This window comes from Alnus glutinosa, chromosome 4, assembly GCF_958979055.1.
Source record: "Alnus glutinosa chromosome 4, dhAlnGlut1.1, whole genome shotgun sequence".
NCBI classification, from domain to species: Eukaryota; Viridiplantae; Streptophyta; class Magnoliopsida; order Fagales; family Betulaceae; genus Alnus; species Alnus glutinosa.
The window spans coordinates 1727397-1747993 of record NC_084889.1 but is presented as its reverse complement, the minus strand read 5'-3'; the positions used below and the strand labels follow the sequence as shown (position 1 = coordinate 1747993).

The window sequence follows — 20597 nt, the reverse complement described above, 5'->3', positions numbered from 1 at the left end:
TATATATATATATATATATATATATATATATATATATATATATATATATATATATTATATTTCATAATGGGCAGGTGGGCGGGCGGGAATTGTCCCGCACGCCTACCTACACAAATTTTGGCCACGTGGCCAAATAACTGAATATATTTTTTTTTATCATATATATATATATATACATTTTTTTTATTAAAATATATTTGATTAAAAACATTTGGCCTCGTGTATTAATACACGTGTCCATTTGGTATGATTCTTACCTAGGTCTTCCTACTTTGGTTGGTAAAAACCGGATTAATTCTTTTAAAGAAATCAAAGAGAGAGTCATTTGGAAGCTTCATAATTGCAAGACTAAATTTTTGTCTTTGGCGGGTAAAGAAGTTCTTTTAAAGGTTGTTGTTCAGACCATTCCTACTTATAGCATAAGTGTTTTTCTTCTCCCTATTGGTCTTTGTAAAGATTTGAATAGACTAATGCAATCATTTTGGTGGGGGCACGTAAATAATGACTCTAAAATTCATAGGATGAGTTGGTCAAAAATGGGAAGTTCGAAAATTGTTGGGGGGCTTGGCTTTAGAGATCTTGTTATTTTTAATAAGGCTCTCTTAGCTAAACAATGTTGGCGATTAATTCAAAATCCGGACTCTTTGATGTCTTAGATTATCAAAGCCAAATATTATCCTAATTCCTCATTCTTGGAGTCTAAGTCAGGAAAAAGGCCATCTTTTATTTGGAGAAGTTTTATGGTGGCTAAAGATCTTCTTTCTCATGGAATCATTTGGAGAATTGGTGATGGGCATTTAGTTAAAATCTGGGGAGATAAATGGCTGCCTAATGTTGGTTCTTTGGTTGTGTCTCCTGTGTCTATCCTTCATAGTGATGCATTGGTGTCGGAACTTATTGATTCTTCTCTTATGGGATGGAATTGCTCTTTTATTGACAGGATTTTTTTTTTTTTTTTTTTTTTTTTTTTTTTTTTTTTTTTTCAGATAATGAGGCAAGGATTATTAAAAATATTCCTTTTATGCCTTTCCTTGCCATCGGATAAAATTATTTGGAATGGTACTTCTAATGGAATATTTTCAATTAGAAGTGCCTATCATTTGGGTTTGGAGTTGGTAAGAAGACAAGAAGGGGAATGCTCTACCAGATCTATTAAAAATGATTTCTAGAAAAGGTTTTGGGCTATCAAAGCTCCTAATTCTTTTAAATTCTTCCTATGGAGAGCACATATTCAATTATGTGTTGATAGGTAGGCTTTTATTTTTATGTATTTGCCTTACTTATCAAGGTTAATTTTTAAGCTAAATATGTGACTGAGTGTGCATTGTCAATTATTATCGTATAATTCAGCTGGGTAAATTGCAATGAGTACCTCAAGTTTGACAAGGCATGGGAAAATTATAAGTGTACGTCTATGTAGTGTGAGTCTAGCTGTGAGATGTCTAGGTCGGGGGGGTTTTATCATTTATGAAGTGATTGCAAATAAACTTCATTATTGTTATATTTTGTTTGATTAAGCTAAGCAATTTCAGCCATTGAGACGTTCTCACCAATACCATCCAACGTACGGTACTCTTCGGGAATCATATCATCTCATGCCCAATATTCATGCCAACCGGATACACACGTACTTGCACAGAGTCGAGAGAGAGAGAGCTTCATCCTTTTCACAAAAAAAGAAAAAGAAAGAAGCTTAGGTAAAGAGATGAATCTCCCCACATTTGAATGGGGACAAACGAAACATCGATCAGTGCATGTTTGGGTGGAGTGAAGGACAAGGAAGCAACATAATTGAGAGATTTTTGTCTATGAATTATTTGATAAAAGTATTATAAAATCATATTGAAAGTCAAAAAAAAAAAAAAAAAAAAAAAAAAAGAGAAAGTATTTGATACTTGAACAATATTAAAAGAAAGAAAAGGAAAGAAAAAAAAAATTTCTATTAAATTAAACATGTCTCTAACAACATGTATTAAAAAAAAAAAACAGCATTATAAAATAATTAAATGAGCATTACTTTCTCAATATTCATTTGGACCACTCGTGACTTTATCAAAGCAGCCATGCATGCATTCGTCTTATCTCTATTTTCCGAAATAGGAAAAAGCAAACGCAGTCTTTTGTTAATTAGTAATGAGTTAGGAAAAACACACACTATCTCAGAGGATTTTGCCAAAAACACACTATTATTGAAGTGCTCTTATAAATAAATAGGCTTTAAGGGGTCCACAACTTATTTTGTCCAACTATGTGAAAAAGTTTGAAGATTTTTGCCCTTGAAAAGTTAAGCCAAAATGCAGAAAGAAACTAAAGTGAGAGGAACTAGAGCTTCCAACTTCACGTATTGCCGTATCTTTTATGTGGACATTACAATTAATTTTTCAGTTATTTATCAAAGAGATAAGATATTTTCAGACCTAAAAGTTGTTTCTGGAGATTAACAGATTAAGAAATTAGAATAGAGCCTTAAAATAACACTAAAGTGAAAAAAGATATGAGACAAACCCACCAACCCAAATTATAAAATAACAAAACATCCCTATACTACAGTGTTGTGCATATACCAAATGTGCATATACAGCCTATTGATCAACCATCAATAGACCTTTTCCAACATACCAAACCAATCAGCTGGTTCTAATTTCTTGGATATCCTAATCATCTTATAATATCAAGGCTAAAGGCAAAAAGTCATCGATGAGGGGATTAAGACAAAGAAGAATATCATATTGTCTGTAGCATGATTCTACACACTATAGTTTCTAAAAATGAACCGAGTTTATTAAAACCTACTAACTAAAGAGAAAATCACTTTTTTTCTGATCAGACCAATTCCATCATTGGATTTCGAAAAGATCTCATTCTCCTAACAGCAACAAATTGAATTAAGCACACTAATCACAAAAACTTAAATGTAAAGACAGTGACTTAAAACACTACCAGATCGAAGTAATAATCGACGACAATATGTGGTGGAAGAAAGAGAAAAGGGTGAGAATTTAATCATACCCAGAGACCAGTAAGGCATTGGAGCTGGCCGGCCAATGAAGGAAGTGTACTGATCAACCACACCCAAAGGTGTAGGACCAGGAAAGAAGTAAAAATCAAAGACACCTCCAATAACCTTGTACGTCAAAGAAGTCCCACGGTAGAACACGTCCATCCCATTGCTGTTGAGCAACAAAACCGCGTGCGCAGAAGGCTGCCCACCATTGTTCCTAAGGTCCATGTAAACCGGGTGGGAACCATACAGATCAGTGTTAAGAGTGATGGCCGAAATATCAGTGGTGTACAAAGTGTAAGGATCATTGGGATACAGTTTGATTCCGTGCGGTTGGGTGTTCTCTCCGAGGCCGTACAAAGACGCGTCTTTGGGTAACTTGGTGGAAATCGATCTCCAGGTACTGGTCCTTGAAAACCAAACTACCAAATGGGTCTGACCCATCCGCGCTTGAGTTGAACAGGGTTTCCCCGTTTGATTTCCTCCTCACCGCGAACCCAAATGGGTCAGCGATGCAGCTGAAGATGAGCTCCGAGCCAGAGTACTCTGACACCGTTACTGAGTTCTTTCCTTTTCTCCCAATGGTCTTCTGCAACCTTGGAGGTTGCTCTCTGGGCAAGAGATTGTACGGTACCTCCCACCTCTGCGTCTCCGCGTCGGTGATATGGACCCTCAAACGATCCTCAGTCTCATGCCTGTGCAAAATCACAAAATAGAAAGATCAAAGGGTTATTCAGAGGGTATACAATAATGTAGCCTTTAGACTGTAGTAGTAGTAGTAGTAGTACATACTTGACAAAGAGCTGCAAGTGAGGGAGATCAGGGCCGTAGATATTGTTCTTCTGGTTGACTATGAGATGGCCCACAAGGCCCCCATTAGGGATCTCTCCGAGGGAGATCAGACGGTAGCCATTGCCAATCTTGGTAGGAGGGGTGGAGGAGGAGGAGGATGAGTTTGCTCCGGCGGTACATAGGAGCAGAACTAGAAGAAGAGAAGCGAGAGTGAGAGAAGTTACCATTGGTTAATAGTTACTGCCGAGTGAAAGTGAAGAGTGTCACTTGGGACTATTGGAACTTGGGTTTGTTCGATAGATATAGAGGCCGGGAAGTGTGGGATTGTGTGAAACAGTGAGAAAGTGCATGTGAGGAGATGAGGAAATCGTGAGCATGTGCAGATGTGCTGATGATGGTGAGTGGGCCAAGACTCCACTGGCGTGGTCCACCATGCACCGTCGTTTATCTTCTTCTTGTGTGGTGTGGGGGGCACCCTTCTATGTCCCAACTTTATAATTAAATGGTCAGGATCCAAATTCTGACCGTTCCCACAATTTTGGCCAGTTGGATAGAAGAATCATGGAATATCTCTCTGAGTAGTACACTTTCTATCATCTAATGACCCATCGATCACTCAGCCAAATGGCTTTTGATTGCACCGACGTGACTTTGAATCCTAAAAGGTTGCACGTAGTAGGTGGATAGAAATGTGAATTAGGTGCAGCAATTTGTGTTTCCTTTATTGTGATTGGTCCAACCATATTTATTAATTTAAATATATTTTTTAAATCTTAATTTATTAATTTTGTATTGAATTTATAACAAATTTACGAGTCATATAAAAAATTGTTAGACTATTTAGTTGTATGTCGATTTTGAGTCAATATCAAGACATGGATAATGTGATTTAAGTTACCTCTAACTTTTCTCTCGACTCTAATTTATAGTTTCTTTTTGTTTTAATAATGACATGTATTTTTTATATGAAAAATACATATTTTTTTAATAACTTAAAAGACACGTCTAACTTCTAAAAATTGATTTATATGAATTACTTAAGGAATAATATAATAAATTTGTGTGTTTTGTTTTTGCGTTGATTAGTATAGACTCTAGAGGTGTGTAAAAAATGGACAACGCCACTGTGAATGGCGTTGTCAGACCTGGAAGTCAGAAAGTCCGATCCCCATTCCGTGATTCTCGCTGATTTAGTCTCGTTGATTTATATGATGACTAGGCCCCGTTTGTTAACCTGGGAGCTTAACATAATTATATTGTCAAATATGCAAGCATTACGGAAGATGTCCGTGTGATCATTCTAAGAGACAATCTTCAAGCAATCAAGAAACCAAGAAGAGTTAAAGGTTAAAAATTATATTTTTATTCTATATTGTTGATGGGTCAGTATTAACCCACTTTTAAATTAGTTATTATTAAAAAATAAATTATAAATTTATTAAAATTGTCATATTAATATTGTAAGATAAAAATATTATATTTAAGATTACTTTTAACATGGTGCCCATAAATACATTGATATTGGGCAAATGAATAAGAATATATTATATAATAAGGTCTAAATAGAATAAATAATCTGCAGTATAAAAAGGACAGTCCGGTGCATGATTTTGTCTGATATCGTATGGCCTGCCGACTGTTCGGGGCCAGTAAAATATTGCCACTTCTCTACCCGTCCGACGTCCGTGATTAGTCCCAATGTTGTTAGCTGGGATCCAAAGGTCTAAGGTTTAATTAACTAAATTTTGTATTCAATAATTATAGGTTCAATGGCCAGGCTTTTAACAATTAGTTTCAAATTTAAGGAATGTATTATTTTTACATCACATTACCTTACATCAATCCTACATCAAAACATATTAGTTGTGTGACTCGTGTATATATGATCCACATATATGAGACTCACATACACGAGTCTCACATTCTATGTAACTTAATGTAGAATTGATGTAAGGTAATTCAACGTAAAAAAATTATTTTTTTTTAAATTTAATAAGTTTATATTAAACTATATCCTGCACAAATATTTAGGGGGGGTGTTTAGCATTATTATGATATTATATATTTTCCGCAAAAGATTCGAAAGGAAAATATGAGAACCTAACGAGATATTGAGATCTATTAGGAGTTGGGTGCATCGTTATTTTATTTGAATTAAAAACGCACGGAGTAGTACGTCCTGGAAACCAAATTTTCTCCGAATTTTGGAATATTCACATGGAGTAGAATCAGGAAAACCTACCTGGGAAGTGGGAATATTATTATACTGACTACCATCTATTTGATATAATCTAATCAAATTATATACTTGTACGCTAAAACATGGATACGCTTAAACATGTTTTTATATTAATTAGTGCCCGGAACACTGAGCAAATACTCAAATTAAACACATTCGGACACCAAGAAAACTTAGCTTGTTATAAATTTTAGGCTTTTTAGCTAATCCTTTAAAATACCTCCTCAATTGAACTCTCTTAAGCTAAAGTATTTTTACATGTTGTATGGCAGTTGAACTCTCCAATAACTCCTCATCCTAGCTAGTCACCTTTTTGCCCATCTGGGAATTGAAATGTTGTATTTTGATTCATTTCAATTGCTTCTAGAGTAATAATTGGAGATGAATTAATAATTTCGGTTTGGCCTTTTCTATTGTAATTTCTTTATATGGAATCATTGATTGTTCTATTGTGAAAATTCTTTTGATAACATATCTGTTTATGAAAGACAAGATAATCACAATGAAAAAAAAAAGACAATAGAGAAAATAATAAAATAGAGATAAGAGATTTTACGTGATTCAGTTTATGACTTATATTCACAGGATAAAGCTTGAAGTGCTACATTATACTTTTATTTCTCTTGATGAATTCACAATACATCATGCTCCTATTTATAAGAAAATTGAGAAGAATTTTAGTAGATAAGTATGATAATCAAATTAATGTACCATCAAATCTGATTATAATCATATTTAGAAGAGATAACAATAATTACAATAAATTTCTTATATCAAATCCTTTAATATACTCTAACAGTTTGTTGATATTTTTGTAATTGAGTGTTAAGATAATAGTCGATTGAAAAAAGCTTAATGAGGCCCATATGTATAAAGTAGGTACCTATTCGGATTGTTCGAACACATGAACCTCATTAAAATTTCCTTTCATAAAAGTGCGAAGAAATTACAATTTGGCCAAACAAATTATAGTCAATCATAATTACAATTTGGCGAACAAATTGCAATCAATCCCGATTCATAATCGTCTCTCTCTCTCCCATTAATTCATTTAATTGAATACAGTATTTTTGGGGGATGGACCAAATTTTGTTTGAATCTCTACCCCAATAGAAAAGGTCCTGGTCCAGATCGACTCTTGGACTAGGCCTCAAACGTGGACTCTAAGCAAAGGTATGAATGAGGGCAAGCTGACAAAACTTGGCCATGCCACTCCAATCTCTCATCAGTTTGTTCTGATCGCTAAAGATTTCTTAAGATGCTTTGATGGGCACGAAATAAAAGCACCCTAGGGAAAGGATTTGATTTTGATCCCTGGCTAGCTCCCTCCATTAATTGCTTGAAAACAAAGCCACGTGACGTGGACCACCACAAATACAATAATGGTCCCGCGCGAGATCGAGTTGTTTTCCATATTACATACCATGAGTTTATACTCAAATTGTCTTTTTTAACCTAAATATGAGTGCCAACTTATCCCAAGTCCCAAGACCTCAAAATAAGACGATCGACCACATCCACATGATGATCGAACTCATCAAAGTTTCATCTTAAATTTGTTATTTCATCTTTCATTGTTCAACATATATATTTGAACAAAGAATTCATGTACACTTTAAAAGGCATTTGTTACTTCCATTCATACTGATCCACTTGTTGCAGAGATTGGGTTCCACTGTAATCTGTTATGCTCTGTAAAAATTCAGGTTTGCTTGACATCGTACTGAAAGGAGATGTCTTGCAACTAGTGAATGAGATTAACTCGGAATTTCCTTCTCTGAGCAAAATCGGACACTTTACTTATGGGATTAAATCATAACTAAACCCCCTTCACTTCTTTAATGTAATTCAGGTGAAAATAGACTACTCATGTTCTAGCAAAAACAACTATGTTTAATGTCATGAATACAATATGGGTGAAAGAAACTCCACCTCATATTTCTGATAGTGTTTTTAGGGAGTTTTTACAATCCTAACTATTGACCTTAAGGTCTCTTATTTTTTTATTTATAGAGATGATTTCTTGTTAAGAAAAAATAATAATAATGAATTATACCACACCACTCATCAACATTTGAACATCTACATCTTTAATATAAGGAAAAGATGGGCCCTGTTGAAGCTCGCCAAATGCTTTTCAAGTCCAACCATTTCCAGAAATCATGGTTGAGGTTTGGCCCATTAGCCGAGAATTCTCTAAGATTGAACTTTTGACGTCACAAGCTGCCACCGCATCCACTTCTAAAAGAATCTTCCAAAGTTGACCTCACTTTCACCGTCAGGTCATATTTGAATAGATCTGAAAGCCCAAATTAGAGCTTGCCACGTAAGACAAGGCATTTTGTCTTGTAAATTATGGGTAGGTGGCATGAGGTGGTTGGCGGACGAGTCTATTAGCCGAGATCTGTTGGCTTCTACCAAAGATAATTAGGGTTGTGGTGTCGCTAATGAAGGAGGTGATGATCAATCGAAGGTGAAAGTGAGAAGAGGGAAAGGGAGATTGGGGCTACCGGGAGTTGTAGGAATGGGCTATTTGGGATGAACGAAAGGGGAATAAAATTCTTCCCCAAACTGCACATTCCTCTGATTTCAGGTGGTTCCTCCCTTTCCATTCCATCTCTACATGGGTTATATATATTCTACTGCCTTCATTTGTAACCAGGCTGATCGAGTACGAGGAGGTATACTTTCATGGTCTATCTTTTTTCTTCTTTTGCATAAATGTACCTTGATAGCACTACTACTCATCCTCATTGAGAGCTTGAGTTGTTATCTGATCCATTAATTCGTACTAAACCTCAGTGACTGGCGGCGGAGCTTGGATCTTTCCTTTGGGGCCGGGACTATATATGGCATCTTCGTCCCTTGTCTTCTTCCGTTTCTCGCTGGTGACTAGCCATGAGAGACTTTTGTTCCACGACACAGAGCGGTCGGGAGTTCTGTTCCATCACCCATGCTTTGGCTAACTCATATTTTTAGGGGATATAAATTCTTTTTCTCTCAAGATTTTGGGCAGATTGTTAAGTTAACGTTGGAAATATTATATGACTGGTTTTGTTTCTGAGAAGATTATTAAGGCGTGGTAGGCTAAGTTTACAAAAAACATGCCAATATAACTTTTAATTTATTCATCTACAGACTACAGGCCAATATAAATGTATATATATATATATATGGAAAGCTACGTAGTCCTTCATCGGTTCATCCGATACTAATTATTGTGCTGATCAATTTGTTTGGTCGGTGATATTAATTTATTTTCAAGAAATTAAGGGACAGATAGATGGAATGTCATTGGATTAATTTGTCGCCTTCCATACTTTCGTACACAAAAAACCGTCGGTCACCGAACAACCTTCCTAAAATGACAGGGATTCGCATGGTGATTAATTAAGCCAGAAGGCCCACCGGCCTTGTAAATCTGCCATCACATATATTAAAACCATCTTAATTCGTCTCAAATAAGCCGGCTGGTGAAACGAACAGCAATCAATAGTATCCTTTGTCTCATAAGGCCCACCTTCCTGAGATTAAGACTCAACACCAAATTCATCTCTAACACATCTTCAAGCTTTAAGGTTCTGTAAGGACCAAACACAAGTATTTAAGAGTGACCTTTGGACCACGTACAGGAATTTCTTAGGGACCAGCTAGCACAAGTAATTTCTCATTGTCGTAAATGGTTAATTGTTTATTAATTTCTCATGGGAAATGAATAAACAAAGAGAGGGACCTTTGAATATCCATGGTCTAGCAAAAGATTCAACTGAAAACAATAAACACCAGGCCAGACAAACACAGCTTTAATATCCATGTGCATAAAACCAGACAAAATCATTTCTTGAGAGTATTGTGGGTTTGTGTCATAAGTTATCAGTGAAAGATTCCTGGTTGTCTTGTGAATACCTTTTAATTAACTCTTTGTTGAGATGTCACGTTCATGAATTTTGTTCTTCTTGATGGTTGAATGCGACGTCCTTTATTGGTTCTCTGCTAGCTAGACTGCTATCAATCTAATGAAGTTAATTAAGCAGAGAAAAAATAAAACATTAATTGATATGTTGATCTATTCACATGGGGTGCTTTTGCTTTTCGTATGTGTCTTCTGGCTTACGGGGCCACGACTTAATGTTTTTCATTTTAGGAAAGTTCTTCCATCACTATATATATATTAATGGGTTTTCCATCCATATATGAAAGGTGACGATCGACTCTCAATCTATCTGTCCCTTTCATGAATAAATATCCATAGTTTTGAGCTTTCTCAAGTGTTTGTATTCAGCTGCGCGCAGGGAGTCAAGGACCAAATTAAGGGCAATTGGGTAAATGTAAAGATGTTTAAGTAGTACTTCACAAGAAAAGTAAGGGCAAACCTAACGAGTTAGCAGCTTGATTAGCTTCAAAAGCATGTTCATGGGTGGAGCTGCATGAAACTCGGCACTCATGATCAATACCAATTAACTTCTCCAAAACATGGGTAGCCTGAATTAATTAGTGGGCTTTCTGTTTAATTTTACATGTTTATGATCTTAAATATTGAATCAGAGCCTCTTAATTGGTGATCGAAGTATATATTTGTGTGAGTTGTCATATTTTGAAGCTCACGAAAATTGACTAGATATTGCTTTTCAAGCCCAACCATCCCCAGAAATCATGGTTTGGCCCTTTCGGCTAGAATTCTCTACGATTGAAGCTCTGACGTCACGTCAAAAGCTCTACTGACTACTGACATGCCAGTCTGCCACCCTAAGCATTTTTCTTTGATGGTTTTTTGAGCTGGATATTTCCTTAAATTGTAACACCTTTTTTTCCTCATATCTGCTCAAATCCTTTAGTCTAGCTTGTGGCCAACTTTGTCACGTGTTTACAACTTACAAAACCATTCTGAAGTACGCATGTAATTTATATTAATTAGCTTAACAGAAGGAATCAATCATGCATGGAGAGTGGTGATCATGGTGGTTAACCCTTGATTCTCTTCAGTAAATCATAGCCGCTCATTCCGGTCATTGAGTAGTTTGTCTTTGTCGCTACAAAAAAGAAAAAAAAAAAAAAAAAAAAATCTTTTCCAGACGTTTATTATAAATGCAAGGTTTAAAAAAAGTTTGTTGTGTATATTTGGAATATGCCGTGAAAAAAAAAAACTTGACATGTGATGAGTTATATATATACACTAGGAAAATTTTCCATGTATACAATATACTCAATGCCAGGAATGAGTACACTTTCCTGGGGTATATATGAGTCATGGACAAGGATCCTCTATAGTTTAAGAGCCAATATGTATCTCAATTTTTATTTTTTTTTTCGTATTATTCATTATTCTTTACATGGTAACAACATATTTAAATTTACAAAATTTACCAAATTGTTCTATCATATCTTTGCTTTATTTCACAAAATTAACAATAATGTTTGGGGTTGAAATGGATTTCTAAAAGGATATTGCGACAATACATAGCATTATTCTCCTATAATCCTTCACTCTCTCCCACTGTCTTTTGTTCTAAAGAGAAATTATATATAAGAAAGAGAATAAAGTTTTCTTTTAAATTGAGTTTGAGAAAAAATTTTCAATTCATTCTATTAATTAAATAGTTTAAATGTTATAAGGACATGTAAGTTTAGTAGACTATAATAAAAAAGAAAAGAAAATCTCCAACTTTTTTAATTTGAAAGAAGACTTTGTCTATTAATTAATTATTATATAAGGCAAAAAGCAATCCCAAATATTGAAATTTCCCATTAGAAGACATTACTTATAAGCTAGCTGGAAACATTGTATATATTATCCCATCAATCTTTATCCGGAAGAAATAATATAATTAACCCGCCAAACGACATAGACATGGATCACACCAATTATACGGGCTTTAATTAGACTTATAATTCTCAAACTCGTGACACTACCCATGCAGTCAATTATACAACAATGGTAGATAATGTGCACCTTAATCACATATTTAACTTAAAAAATAACCCTAATTAGTCAGATAAAATTAGTTAAATACATAGAAATAAAAGCCTACATATGATCAACATATAATTGAATATCTGCTCTTTGTATGTCTGCGGAGACAATGCTTGAATTCAGAGCATGTATTGTGTTTTGGTTATGAATAATAGTTAGAAATCACACTCACATTCATTAAAGCGCGCGGTAGTACGTACTGAAAAGTAAAGAAAAGAGAGAGAGTGGGCGGGGTTGCACATGCATGTTCCTTTGTTTTTCAAGAAGTAGTGCATAATGCATTCAAACTTCTGATATTGACAGAGAAAGATTCTTACGTTTGGCTTTTTGGCTTATTTGGAAAAAGGGTGGACTGGAGTGTTGTTAAAGATTATTTCCGCATAGGGATAAAGACTGCCTTTTTCTCCTTATTTTTTAACTTAATTATCGCAAGAAACTGCACTGCTTCTGATGGACTCCTTTTTTTTTTCTTCTTGCTTTTGAGAGAGAGAGACGTACAGAAGACTTCAAAATGACGACATGCAGAAAACTAACAAGCTAGCAATGAAGGAAGGAAACCTCTTCCTTCAGGCTTCTGCTATATATTTATTTCTCTCACATATCAACCTATATACATTCAGACTTTTACAAAGACTGCGTTTGCTTTTTCCTATTTCGGAAAATAGAGAGAACACAAACACATGGCTGCTTTGGTTGTGACCAGGTGGCGTTATATTGTGATTCGACTTCAATTCCACATCATCTAGCAAATTCCACATCATATATAACGCTATAGGCCACATATAGCGTTATATATGTGGCGTTATATTGTGATTTTGATGCTTTAAAATGTTTGTTGAGTGTAAATTTGGTAAACCTTATACTTAAGTGACTCATAATAGGGAAAGGGTCCAATTAAATTAAAGGAAGAACCAGATGGCGTTATCATGGCTTCCATTTCTTTTCTTTTCTTTATTTATTTGAAGTTATGGCTTAAAATAAACTTCAGTATTATTGTTATATTTTGTTTGATTAAGCTAAGCAATTTCAGCCATTGAGACGTTCCCACCAATACCATCCAACGTACGGTACTCTTCGGGAATCATATCATCTCATGCCCAATTATGACAACCGGATACACACGTACTTACACAGAGTCGAGAGAGAGAGAGAGCTTCATCCTTTTCACAAAAAAAAGAAAAAGAAAGAAGCTTAGGTAAAGAGAAGAATCTCTCCACATTTGAATGGGGACAAACGAAACATCGATCGGTGCATGTTTGGGTGGAGTGAATTAAGGACATGGAAGCAACATAATTGAGAGATTTTTGTCTATGAATTATTTGATAAAAGTAATATAAAATCATATTGAAAGTTAAAAAATAATTAAAAAAAGAGAGAAGAAGAAGAAGAAAAGAGAGAATGTATTTGATACTTGAACAATATTAAAAGAAAGAAAAGGAAAGAAAAAGAAAATCTATTAAATTAAACATGTCTCTAACAACATATATTAGTTCACATGGTAGAGTATGCAGTCTGCCAATGAGGTGGTGCAACACGGGCTATTATGAAAGATGGGTGATGGAGAATTTATTTGTGGCACCTTACGGAAGATTAGGTTAATTGCTATATACTTACTGTGTATAACATAGTAACATGTGTCGTCATTTCATTAGTGATGACATAGTATTTAACGAAATTCGTCAAATGTTTTAACAGAATTTAACTTCGAGATATGTTAATTGCGCAACAATTTTGCACAACAATGCTGATTTGTTTAATTTTTTTTTTTTTTTTGTCATACTTCTGGAACATGAGAATTCACTTTGAAACGATAGGGAGTAGTTTGTAATTTAGGTTGATTACATAGACTAATTTTACATTTTTTTTTCCTTTTGTTAATTTTTTATTTCATTTTCTAGTTTTCTTTCTTGTATATTTATATATGTTGTTGTCCTTCCAACAGCTGGCGTCCTTAATAAAAATAAAAATTGATCTAATAGTTAATTAAAAAAAACAGCATTATAAAATAATTAAATGAGCATTACTTTCTCAATATTCATTTGGACCACTCGTGACTTTATCATAGCAGCCATGCATGCATTCGTCTTATCTCTATTTTCCGAAATAGGAAAAAGCAAACGCAGTCTTTTGTTAAGTAATGAGTTAGGAAAAACACACACTATCTCAGAGGATTTTGCCAAAAACACACGCTCTATTATCGAAGTGCTCTTATAATTAAATAGGCTGGTCCTTTCTTTTTTGTTTTTTTATTTAATTATTAAAAAAAATTAAAAATGTTTAAGTTAGATGCCGTTGTCGCATATATACTTAGGTGCCTTGGAATGCAAGTCATTTTTCAAAGCTCGATCATCTTTATTTTGACTTTTGAGAGAGACATATTATATATAGCACAAGTACTACATACATGAATTGGGAAAAAGGCACGAAAAGCACTATCTTAGATTCTACAAACGTTTAGGGAAAAAGGATTCATTGATAATTAATCAGATTTCTAGCTATTTCTCTCTCATAAAAAAAAAAAACCTAGATAGGTTGAAGTACATTCAACTATTCAAGAGTACTTTACAATTAATTAGCACTTGTCCATCTCCTGGTCCAGCCCTTTTGGATCTTTGGTATTGTATGATGCATGGAAGCGTGGCGGTTAGCCATTGGGCATTGGACGCAAGCTAGGTGCGCATATATATATATATATCACACTACACTTGATAGTTGATACTTCTCAATACAATAACTTCGATAAATAAGAAGTAGACACAACTTAATATATAGTTGACGAGTTAAGCCTTAAGAGAACGGTTACATTAATTACCAGAATAAAGTAGAAAAGTGCCATACTGAGGCAAATTAAATTAATTAATTAAATAAATAAATAGAAAGAAGAATAAGATCAAAAGGAAAGAAAGACACCATTATGCTATTTCGTACTCAATCTTAACCCGATGTGCAAGCCCTAACTTAATTACTCGATGTTTAAGTTGGTCCTATCTACTTTTTCTATGTGTTTTATTTTGTTAAGCAAACGAGCTGGTAAGGCAATCTTTATTGCTATGCGGAAACCATCTTTCACAACGTACACGCCAGTCCACCCTTTTTCCATCTTTTTAAAAAAGTCTCGAACCAAAGAAAAAGGACATTAAAGCAGTGTATGACCTTTTAAACACGGCACTTGTGAAATGTAGTTAAATATGTGACTAGCTAAGGTGCACATTATGGACCATTGTTGTATGCCGTTCTAGATCATATAATTAATTACCACTTGTCGATAAACAAGAAGTTGACACAACATGACTAGTTAAACCCCTCATTGCATTCCAGCCCTTTCTTTGACGTCATTATATTAAACATGCTGATGTATCCTTGAATTCATTGAGATCATGAGGTGTCAAACCCCAAGATTCTTCAAGTGCCCCCCACCTTTTCTTCCTCCCTCTCATGAACTTGATGCTTTCTGCATTTCTATATAAACCACGCTCATTGATTATTTTTTTTCATCTCATGAACTAGTGTTCCTTCTCGATCTACTTCCCTACACTAAGCCAGTTTTCTTCTGTCTATCTTCTTATCTGTAGTTTTCTTCTGATCATTTTGTTTCATTCGTGTCTCGCTCTCTTGCTTGCTACGCTAAAAACGGATCTGTGTTGCTTAACGGATCTCAATCTCATAAAGATCAATACCCCACTTACGTACCCATGGCGTCTCTATTCTGCCTCCTTACCATACTGACCGTCATCAACCACTTATTCACCTCAGCATTAGCACAACTTCCGACCACCAGTACCCCCTCCGCACCATTAGTTCCATCTCCAACTCTCCCTCCATTGCCATCCCCTTCGCCACCTCCCCCTCCAATGCCAACATTAACTCCACCAACACCTCCTAATCTCCTCATGTCTGCTGAGATTTTTCCCAAACCTTTTGGGGTTGGAGTATACTCTATTCGTATAGGGCTAGGTAACCCTCCGCTCAGCCAAAATATGGTTATAGACACAGGGAGTGACGTTACATGGTTTGAGTGTAAACCATGTAATTGTGACCAAACCCCAGGACGCCTCGTATTCGACCCACTAAATTCCTCATCTTTTTTCGTGGTACCTTGTGATGATGCCGCCTGTAATCACTTCGGTTGCAACAACAATCAGTGTCAGTACGAGGTGGACTACATGGACGGCTCCTTTACGAAGGGCTCTCTTGTACTCGAGACACTCACGTTCGGAAGGACCACTGTTCTGAACGTGTTCACTGGGTGCGGGCACTTGAACCAGTTCAAAGTGCCTGGAAACAATGGCTTGATGGGCCTTGGAGGTGGGCCATTGTCATTGCCGTCTCAACTTCGGCTCCATGGATTGGCTGACATGTTCAGCTATTGTTTGCCGCCGGTTTCGATTTTTGGGTCACCAGGTTGGTTGAATTTCAGCCTTCCAGGTGCGGTGGTACCTGCAAAAACCGCATGGATCCCCTTGCTCCGCAACTCAAAAATGCAGACCTATTATTCTGTCGAGCTCTCGGGCCTTGGGATTGGAGACATGCGACTGCCCATTCCCCCAAACAGTTTCACAACGACAAAAAAGGGCTTTGGGGGAGTGATTATTGATTCGGGTACAACGTATACCCACTTACCGACGCCTGTTTACGAGGTTTTTCGTAATGCTTACGTTGCAAAAACCGTAAATCTTCCACGGCCCTCCTTTGTGAGCCCCCTTTTTGACACGTGCTACAACCTATCTGGCTTAGAGTCGGTTCAGGTTCCGAACGTGTCATTTTTCTTTTCAGCCGGTCCAATCCTGACGTTGAAAAGAATGAACATTCTAGTTGAGCAAGGATATATTTTTGAGGAGAGCATTTTCTGTTTGGCATTTGTCCCAATCAATGATACTAAATTCATTATTGGGAACACTCAACTGGCGGGAATCCAGACAACCTTCGATCCAGCTGCTGGATACATGGGATTTGGTCCGAGTACTTGTGGTACTCTAGAAAATTCCCCACATTGTCATGGGCATTGGCCTGCTAGGAGCATAGCCTTAGAGAATTCTCCAAATCCATTATTGTTGGTATGTTTATTTACGTACATGTTTTTTATTTGTTAATAAATACATGTGATTGATCAAACTTGTAATTAAATAAAAATTCCAAAACAGGTGCGCCCTTAACGCATGTTTCCCATCTTAATCGAGATCTAGATGCAGTACTCATTTAAGAGACTGAATATTTGTAGCCAAATTGCCTTTTATTTTCATCAAGAGGGACAATATTGAGAATGGCATCCTTAATTAATTGTCAGTGATATTGATATGGTAGACCACTTGCTTTACGTGGCATATGCTCATTCGGATTTCTGGATAAATTTACCTCCCAAAAGTAAAAAATGCTTGGCCTATATATCACTGGAGTGATCATGTGATTAATCCAATCAAATCGATCTTTCTTTGAAATTGATACAAAGAATCGATATTACCAAAGTATTGGGCGGTGAGGTGTCCATCAGAAGCTAGTATATATGCAGTAAGGTTTGTTGCGATAAGGTAAAAAATAAGGAGAAAAAGGCAATCTTTATCCCTATGCGGAAATAATCATTAACAACACTCCAGTCCACCCTTTTTCGAAATAAGCCAAAAAGCCAAATGTAAGAATATATCTTTCTTTCTCAATATCAGAAGTTTGAATGCATTACGCACTACTGCTTGAAAAACAAAGGAACATGCATGTGCAACCCCGCCCACTTTTTCTCCTTTCTTTACTTTTCAGTACTCCTGCTTCAAAGAATGTAAGTGTGATTTAATTCCAAGTCTTATATATTCACAACCAAAACACGTACAATACATGCTCTGAATTTAGGCATTGTACAACAAGATAAATCGCTTTGATGACTTACGTAATTATGCTATGAAATTTGGAAAAAAAAACTTAGGATCACTGAACTGAAGGTACGTACAACAAGATAAAATATAGATATACACCAATATTCCTCACATGCAAAAGTTTTATGCCTCAAACTGTGTGTTTAATTATCAGAGGACGTCTGAGATCTTCTAGTAACGTCCCCAAACTACCCTGTTTACGTTATGAATTCTCTTAATAAATAAATAGAAAAGCTAATTATATTTTGTGGATTATATATATATATATATCCCTTGATGCTCAAACTATTAATTACTTTCCTGCATGCTCACAATGTTAGAAATAATTCATATTAATCTGTCTCACTTCATAGCATGCATGTGGAGAAACAAATTGTAAGCGTACCTTCATTCTTCCAAAAAAAAAAAAAAAAAAAAAAAAAAACGCACCTTCATTGTTTGATGAAGAGCTTGACATCTCTGATTTTTCAGTCATTGTCCTGTTTGCAATGTGTGTGGAAGAATCTAGTCTCTCAACCCTAATTTTCAAATAACCTAATTAATGAAGTCTAAAGGGCCAATAGGTCCAGCCCATTCTGAACCCAAAATAACAAGGAACTATGCTAGTCCACCCAAAAGGAATAAATACAACAATCTCCTACTTGGACAGCATAAGTCATTTAAACATAAAACAAATGCAAATAAGTATTTCAAAATACAGTCTGATTCAAAAGTGTTTGCAAGTGATAAGTTATAATACATTGAGAGGATGCATAACATACAACAAGCACTTATAATCATGTGATCAAGACATGGAATGCATAAAATTATATTCTCGTAACATTCATTTCCTTTGAAACGAACCTTGTCCTCAAGGTCCTAAAAATCTTGTTCTTGAAATTGTATATGTAGATTAATAATACTTAACAATTAATTATTAAAAATAAAAAGGAAAAAACTTCACTTATAACTCCTAATCTTTCATTAGTTTTGAAAAATGTTACCTAAACTTAAAAAAGTATCAATTTAAGCTAAAGTATCCATCTTTCAATCTTTTTCAATTTCAACCTTTTATTATAATTTTTCGTTAAATCTTATCGAAATTTTCAAAATACCATTATGTTTATTTTTTAAAAAAAGTTTATAAAAAAATTTAAAGATTCAGGTATAGGTATTTTTATAAATTTTGTTAAAGTTTGGCAAAAATACCTAAATCTTAACTATTTTTTATTTTTTTGTTTCCTAAAATAAAAAATGGGTATTTTGTATTTGATGAGCGGCTGGCGTGGGACTCTCAACTGGATAGAGAGTGCTCCTAAAGTCCCGAGATTCCCCAAGGCTTATGCACATAGGGCTCTTTAGTTTACTTGGGCCTTTTCATTGTTGGACTGTGTTTGGGCCTTGGTAATAGGCCATAATTAACGCTTAGTCGGCCCAATTCTCAAAAACATGTATCATTAGTTGGATGCATTTATTTTTTTGCTATTTTGAAAGATAAAGATCGATGAGACATATTATTTTTGAAGATGTGATTTGACGTGAGATGTTTTTACATCTTAGAGAAATCTCGTTCTTGGAGAACACGTACGTGATGGTTCACCATCAATATATCTTACACTAAACAAACATTTTAAAGCATGACAAATGTCATTTAAAAAATAGATAAAGAGACAGATGCTTTGAAATTTTAATGTCTCAATTATATTTCGTAATTTTTTGTTGAATTGTTAAATGATGTGAAATTTTCATCATATTCTAGCAATTTATTGTTTGAATTGCATTGAACTACTTATCTAATTAGTATATATGTTTATGTTTCGTGTTCCCTTTTCTTCACTTGAATAGAATTGAGTATACAGGATTGAATACTTGCTCCTATTACTAATATTTTATATTATTGTATATAAAAATAAAAAAAATAAAAAAATAAAAAAATTATTCTTTAATACCCCAATACTTCCTCCTATTAATTACTTAATATATTTAGGATTGAATATTGCATGTCTCTTGGCCACTTATAGCATGATCTGGACTTGTGGGTCTTTTAGTGTTTGTTTTTTTTGTTTTGTCCACATATAGGCCATGGGCAGGAGATTTTGCTTAATTAATTAATTGGTAGTAATTAAACCAGTTATGAGATGCAATTCACATTTATATACAAGTTTAATGGCTGTGTAATTTGAAGATCGAACCCTTCAAATCAAACGACAAACGTTCAGATTACACATGCTAAAGTGACATAAGTTTCCTTTTAGAGCGGTGGACAATCCAAAAGCTTAAATGCACAGAAATACCATGCAAACGGAAAGTTAATGGTTTGTTTAGGTGTTAAATTCAAATATTATTTAAATTTATTGTGCGAATTACGAAATTTGACTTTGTGAGATAAAATTTAAAAAATTTTAAAATTTTTCAAAAAAATTAAATAAAATATAATTTATTTTTAAAAAATTTAAATATTATTCTGAATATTATTCAAAACAAACACACCATAAGCTATGCGTGGACCTTCTCAATTTAATTTGGAAGCACTGAACAAGAATACAAAAGAACGCGTGAACTCACTTTTTCTTTTCTTTTTTTTTCTTTTTCTTTTTCTTTTTGTTTTTTTTTTAAAAAAAAAAAATAAAATAAAATAAAATTGTTCAGTATATGCACACCTCCCTAGAAAGACACCAACAGCTGACGTCCTTAATAAAAACAGATGTAATAATTAATTGAAAAAAACACCATTATAAAATAATTAAATGAGCA

General features: G+C 34.8%; 1 protein-coding gene and 1 pseudogene across 1 annotated transcript; one reads left to right on the top strand and one right to left on the bottom strand.

Annotated features, from left to right (window-relative positions):
* Nucleotides 1-1399: 1399 nt before the first annotated feature.
* Nucleotides 1400-4117, bottom strand: LOC133866724 (alpha-xylosidase 1-like; annotated as a pseudogene).
* Nucleotides 4118-15695: 11578 nt separating this feature from the next.
* On the top strand, nt 15696-17156 carry LOC133865604 (protein ASPARTIC PROTEASE IN GUARD CELL 2-like). The gene is made up of 2 exons (XM_062302023.1): nt 15696-17057; nt 17145-17156. The coding sequence occupies exons 1-2, from the start codon at nt 15696-15698 to the stop codon at nt 17154-17156; spliced, it is 1374 nt and encodes a 457-aa protein (XP_062158007.1).
* Nucleotides 17157-20597: the final 3441 nt, after the last annotated feature.